Here is a 6,000-nt window from a genome sequence, read left to right as displayed (position 1 = left end):
AACTCTGCTCCTCCCCAAAGCAGATCTTTCCTTAAGCAGATACTAGTCTGTCTGAAGGGAGACAGAGCTCTTGTCATTCTTGTCCCTCTCATGCACCTCTCAGACTGCACAGTTGATCCCAGTGACATTATTATTTCTTTTTTAAGGACTGAAGTGGCTTGTGGGACTGGTACCTTTCCCTGATGACTCTGGACAAGAATTTGTGAAAGAGATTCACGTCCCTTGTTCCAAATGTCTGTCTGGTGTTGAAAGCTGCAGGTCTGCATTTTCTTCAGAAACAATACTGAATCAGCTGTGCCCATTGATGTTGCTGGTTAAGGTGAGAAAAAGAGCAAGTATTTTTCAACAGCAAAGGACTTCAGACTCTTTTCATCACACTCTTCAATGTCTGTAAGTGGTCAGAAGATAACAAACCCCAAATTCTGACTGTTCAGGATTTCAGAATATCAGGATTTCCTCTCAAGAATGGGCTTGTGAGGACTGGAACTTATTTGTTTCCCTTTCCACTTGCAGATTCAGCAGGACGGATTCTAGGAATCTTTATTGTTCCATTCCATTGGAGTCCCGTAAATAGAGTTGCATAGCACCTAGGACTTGTTGCTCCTTGCATCAGCACAAAGGATTAATAAGTATCCTTCCTGGATCGTGGAGCATGCCCAAGAACTGCACACAAAATAACACAGAACTTTGAGCCCTTTACTCTCAACCTCTTTACCAGGTTACATGTCTTATTGCTTACCACATACTGCGCATTAACTAGAACATGAGTTCCAGACCAAGCTGGCATACCAAGTGATAGCCCGCTGTTCATCTCTATCCGAGTAATAATCTCTTACACCATTATGGCATTTGTTAGGGGAAAAAAAAGGTAATTTTTTTGTTGCCTTCATTAAGTTTTTGTAGCTTTTCTAGACTCCCAGCTACAGAAAAAGCCTGCTGATGGCTTTGTAAAGTTGTCTGGTATCTTTTGCTGGTAGAGAAGAGGCAACAGGTGCTTGTGATCTGTCCAAGGTATTACTCCATCTCCTCTCCATGTTGTTTTAACTTTCCCTCCCTTAACCCATTCCAAATGTATGATGTAAGTCACATTTAAATGCCAGTATCTCTGCTTTCAAATCATGGCAAGGCTTTGTTTTTGCATGGACATGTACTGTGCAGTCTCTGGGTCCGTTAAGTCTTTAAGCAGCATACTGACATCTCTTTTTTCTTACAGTGAAAATCCCTCTGAATTCCCCCAGCACCTTTCCAGAGCTTGAGACTAGTGGAATAAGGATGGTGTAAACACTACACTTCAACTGTTTCACGCTGATTCAAGTAGACTCGCATGAGCTGGATGCTGTTTAGAATCTTTTTCTGGTGGCCAACAAGGGTGATGCCAATACGCTGGATATCTCTGGAAAAGAACAGAGGATGTGGAAGGTGTCAAAATTGTGTTCTTGTTCTGAACAGTTCCATTTTCCCTGTATATCCAAGACAATGCATCTGATCTACTGATAGATATTCCTGCTCACGGCAGGGGGCTTGGATCTTTAAAGAACCCTTCCATACCATTCCATAGTTCTAAGAACATTCCTTTAACTAGCTCCTGTCTTCTAAATAACACTTGAATTTAGTATACGCTTACCAAGGAGTTAACAAGGCTCAGCAATAGAGCTTTAAACTAGATATGAAGGCGGAGAGGGACAAAACCAGGCTTGACGGAAGATAGCTTGGGGAATGGTGTGCTAGCAAGGCCCTTTGGTCTGCCACCTCTGAGGAAGTGTGGGACATCATAGCACCCAAGTGGCAGAAAAGATGCAGATTATTGATGGGTTAGAAACTACAGCAAGTAGTCACTTTGGCATCAAGATTATTCCCCTCAGAAGCATGGAGGGATCAACAGCCAGACTGAAGTGCATCTACACCAATGCACACAGCACAGACAATAAACAAGACGACCTAGAAGTCATTGTATGGGAAGAAAACTATGATATAATTGCCATCATGGAAATGTGGTGCCTAACGGCCACCGTGGACTTCCAGAGGGCAGACTTTGGACTATATTTAGAGCTGGCTGATATAGTTCCATGGGAGACAGTTCTAAAGAGCAAAGGAGCCTTAGAAGGCTGGACATTCTTCAAGAAGGAAATCCTGGTGGTGCAATAGCATGCTGTCCCTGTGTGCCCGAAAATGAGACAGCAGGGAAGAGACTTGGATGAGCAAATAGCTTAGGGCAGATCTTGGAAAAAAAGAGGAAAGTTTTTGAGCTTGGGGAGAACGGGCAGGCATCTCAGGAGGACTATGAGGATGATGTGAGATCATGTAGAAAGAAAATCAGAAGGACTAAAGTCCAAATAGAACTTAAATTGGCTGGTTCTGTGGAAGATAGTAAAAAACATTTCTACAAATACAAAAGGAAGGCCAATGAGAATCTCCAGCCTTTGCTGGACACAGCGGGGTATTAGTGACAAAGGCTGAGGGTAAGGCTGAGGTACTTCATGCATTCTTTGCCTCAGTCTTTAATAGTAAGGTAAGATGTTCCCTTGGTACAAAGCCTCCTGAGCCAGAGGATGGGGAGGGGGAGCAGAACAAAGCTCCAATGATCCAAGAAGGTGATGCAGCCAACAGCCCAGCTGAAGTGCCTCTATACAAACACATGCAGCTTGGGCAACAAACAGGAGGAGTTGGAAGCTACCATGCTGCTAGAAAGCTATGACCCGATTGTTGTTACTGAAACTTGGGATGAATCCCATGACCGGAGTGTGGCTATTGATGGCTACAGGCTGTTCAGAAGGGACAGACCAGGAAGGAGGGGCCCAGGCATTGCCCTCTATATCAGGAAATGGATAGAGTGTGAAGAGCTGTCTCTGAAAAATTGTCACGAACAGGTTGAAAGTTTATGGGTGAGAATATAAGACCAAGGCAGCAAGAGGAACCTTGAGAACCTTTTTACAAGGGCATGTAGTGACAGGATGAGGGGAAATGGCTTTAATTGGTAGGGGGAAGATTTGTATTAGACATTAGGAAGAAATTCTTCACAATGTGAGTGGTGAGGCACCGGGACAGGTTGCCTGGGGAAGTTGTGGATGCCTTCTCCCTGGAAGAGTTCGAGGCCGGGCTGGATGGGGCCTTGGGCACCCTAGTCAAGTGTCACGTGTCCATGCCCATGTCAGGGGCTTTGGAACTGGACGATCTTTAAGGTCCCTTCCAACACAAACCATTCTATGATTCTATGAAACGTTTAGACCTGCTGGGTGAATTAGACATTCATGAGTCTATGAAGCCAGATGGGATACACTCAAGGGTATTGAGGCTGCTGGCAGAGGTGCTCACCAAACCCTTTTCCATAATCTACCAGCAGCCCTGACTGACTGGGGAAGTTCCGCCTGACTGGAGGCTGGCTGATGCTATACCCAGTTACAAGAATGATCAGAGGGATCATCTGGGGAACTCCAGGTCTGTCAGTCTGACCTCAGTGCCATGGAAGGTCATGGAGCAGGTCATCTTGAGTGCTATCACACAGCACATACAAGACAACCAGGTGATCAGGCCCAGTCAACACAGGTTTATGAAAGGCAGCTCCTGCCAAACTTACCTGATCACCTTCTATGAGAAGCTGACGTGCTTAAAGGATGAGGGGAAGGCTGTGGATGTAGTGTATTTGCACTTTAGTAAAGCTTTTGACACTGTTTCTCACAGTATACTGCTTGAGAAACTGGCTACCACTGACCACCACTGGCCTGGACAGGTGCAGCCTCTGCTCAGTAAAATCCTAGCCGGATGGCTGGGCCCAAAAAGTAGTGGTAAATGGATTTAAATTCAGTTGGGAGCCGGTCACAAGTGGTGTCCCCAGGGCTCAGGGCTGAGTCCAGTTCTGTTCATTCTCTTTACGAATAATTTGGATGAAGGGATTGAACCTACCCTTAGTAAGTTTGTGGATGACAGCAAGCTGAGCAGAAGTGCTGATCTGCTTGAGGGTAGGGAGGCACTACAAAGGGATCTGGACAGGCTGCATCGAAGAATGGTATGAGGTTTAACATGGCCAAGTGCAACACTACGGGCTTGGGGAAGAGCAGCTGGAAAGCAGAGAATGACCTGGGGGTGTTGGTAGACAGTCAACTGAATATGCCCATGTGGCCAAGAAAGCCAATAGCATCTTGGTACCTATCAGAAAAAACGTTGCCAGCAGGATCAGGGAAGTGACTGTTCCCATGTACTCAGCGCTGGTGAGGCAACACCTCAAATCCTGTGTTCAGTTTTGAGCCCCTCACTACAGCAAGGACTCTGAGATGCTGGAGCATGTCCAGAGAAGAGCAATGAAGCTGGTGAAGGGGCTGGAGAACAAGTCTTATGAGGAGCAGCTGAGGGAACTGGGGTTGTTTAGCCTGGAGAAAAGGAGGCTGAGGGGAGACCTTATCACTCTCTACAACTGCCTGAAAGGAGGTTGTAGGGAGGTGGGTGGTGTCTTCTCCCAAGTGATAGGCGATAGGACAAGGAGAAACACGCTCAAGTTGTGCTGGGGGGAGGGTTCAGATTAGACATCAGGAAAAACTTCTTCACCAAAAGGGTTCTCGGGCACTGGCACATGCTGCCTAGGGATGTGGTTGAGTCACGATCACCATTGGTATTTAAAAGATGGATAGGTGAGGTGCTCAGGGATCTGGTTTAGTAGTGGACAGTATGGTTGGACTTGATGATGCTAAAGGTCTTTTCCAACCAAGCGATTCTATGAATCTATCATTCTAGATGCTACAGCTTGTTCTATGCAGGTGGTTATTACCTGTGGCAGATGTCATGAACATTGTGATGTAGTAGCCTCTCTGGAACAACGACAATATGTTTTGTAATATACATGGGATCTGTAACAGTGCTTATAGAAACAAATAACAAATGTGCAATGGTATGGAGGGTGTCCCAATGCCCTAATAAGATGTAAGGTACAGAAGCTATTTTACTATGGCTTCCCTCTCTTTTTTCATCTGTACATACCCTCCACATAGTCCTTACTAACTATTTCTCAGCCTGCTTTCCCTCTCTCTGTGGAAAAATCGTTGTCTGGTATCTTCTGCTCTCTGCCCCTCTACTTACTCCAGAGTCATGTGTGATATGACGTCAAATGTAATCAGACCAGCCTGGTCAAAATTCTCCTTATAACAGCCCATCTTGATAGCATCCAACCACTCATGGGCATTGCTGAGCGAAGGGAAATCTGGAGGAGAGTTGCTCAGGAGAGGCTGAGATGGTCTACAAAAGAGACAAGTTCTAAAATACCAAATTATCAACATCAGCTGACCAGACTAGTAAGGTCAGAGTTATGAAAGGAAGAGAACGTAACCTCTGAAGGGCACAGAATCGAGCAGAACAATAATATTTGTTCTTTATGCCCTGGTTCTTGAATGGCGTCAAGTCCCACCTTGATGCCCTGTTTGCAGACTACCTGTGTTCCCTTTTCTGTCTGAAAACAATCAACCCAAGAAATTGATCCTTCCTTCCCATTTTGTACTCTCTCAGGCACATTTTCTCTTCTTGTTGCCCCAGATCCTTCCACATTTTCTGGGTCTAGACCTATTAGCTGGGAAAAGAGTTGCAGTGAGGAGGTTTCTGAGGCACAGAGATGAGACACTATAACTTTTTTACTTTTGTGACTAGTTCTCCCTTTCCTAGATGCACTCCTTAGATTAGAAAGCAACCTATGAGACCAGTGCATTTTTTCAGCTCTAACACCCATCATATAAAAGCATAACAGTAAAAGGCTAAGTAAATGACAGTTTATAGATGGCATTTACTCTTCTCCCTGCATCCTGTGATTTGAATCTGTCCCAAAGAAATAACTCTCTTTATGTGCTATTTTTCAGTAAACTAGGCATGACCAGGCACATTTCCTCTGCCCTACTTGTGATATGCATTACAGTGAGACAAGGTTTATAAATGCAAGGAAAAAAACTCCAGCCTAGTCATCATCAGCCCAACAGCCATCTAGTCCTGGTGCCATTTATCTCCTCACCTCCACCAGAGATTTCT

General features: G+C 45.0%; 1 protein-coding gene across 4 annotated transcripts in view; it reads right to left on the bottom strand.

Moving 5' to 3' along the window:
• Nucleotides 1–856: 856 nt before the first annotated feature.
• LOC138724004 (ephrin type-B receptor 5) overlaps nt 857–6,000 on the bottom strand; it is a 73,763-nt gene continuing 68,619 nt past the window's right edge. For 3 of the 4 annotated variants that reach the window (XM_069863653.1, XM_069863661.1, XM_069863645.1), the window contains 2 exons: nt 5,068–5,223; nt 857–1,393 (listed from right to left, as the gene is read on the bottom strand). In XM_069863653.1, coding sequence (XP_069719754.1) covers nt 1,285–1,393; nt 5,068–5,223 — 265 coding nt within the window. In that variant the 3' untranslated portion in view covers nt 857–1,284. Of the gene's footprint in view, nt 1,394–5,067; nt 5,224–5,616; nt 5,670–6,000 lie in introns of those variants that run through there. The other variant, XM_069863669.1, reaches the window with a different exon arrangement.

The sequence above is a fragment of the Phaenicophaeus curvirostris genome, chromosome 1 (assembly GCF_032191515.1).
Source record: "Phaenicophaeus curvirostris isolate KB17595 chromosome 1, BPBGC_Pcur_1.0, whole genome shotgun sequence".
Taxonomy (NCBI): Eukaryota; Metazoa; Chordata; class Aves; order Cuculiformes; family Cuculidae; genus Phaenicophaeus; species Phaenicophaeus curvirostris.
This window is presented reverse-complemented; position numbering and strand designations above follow the sequence as displayed.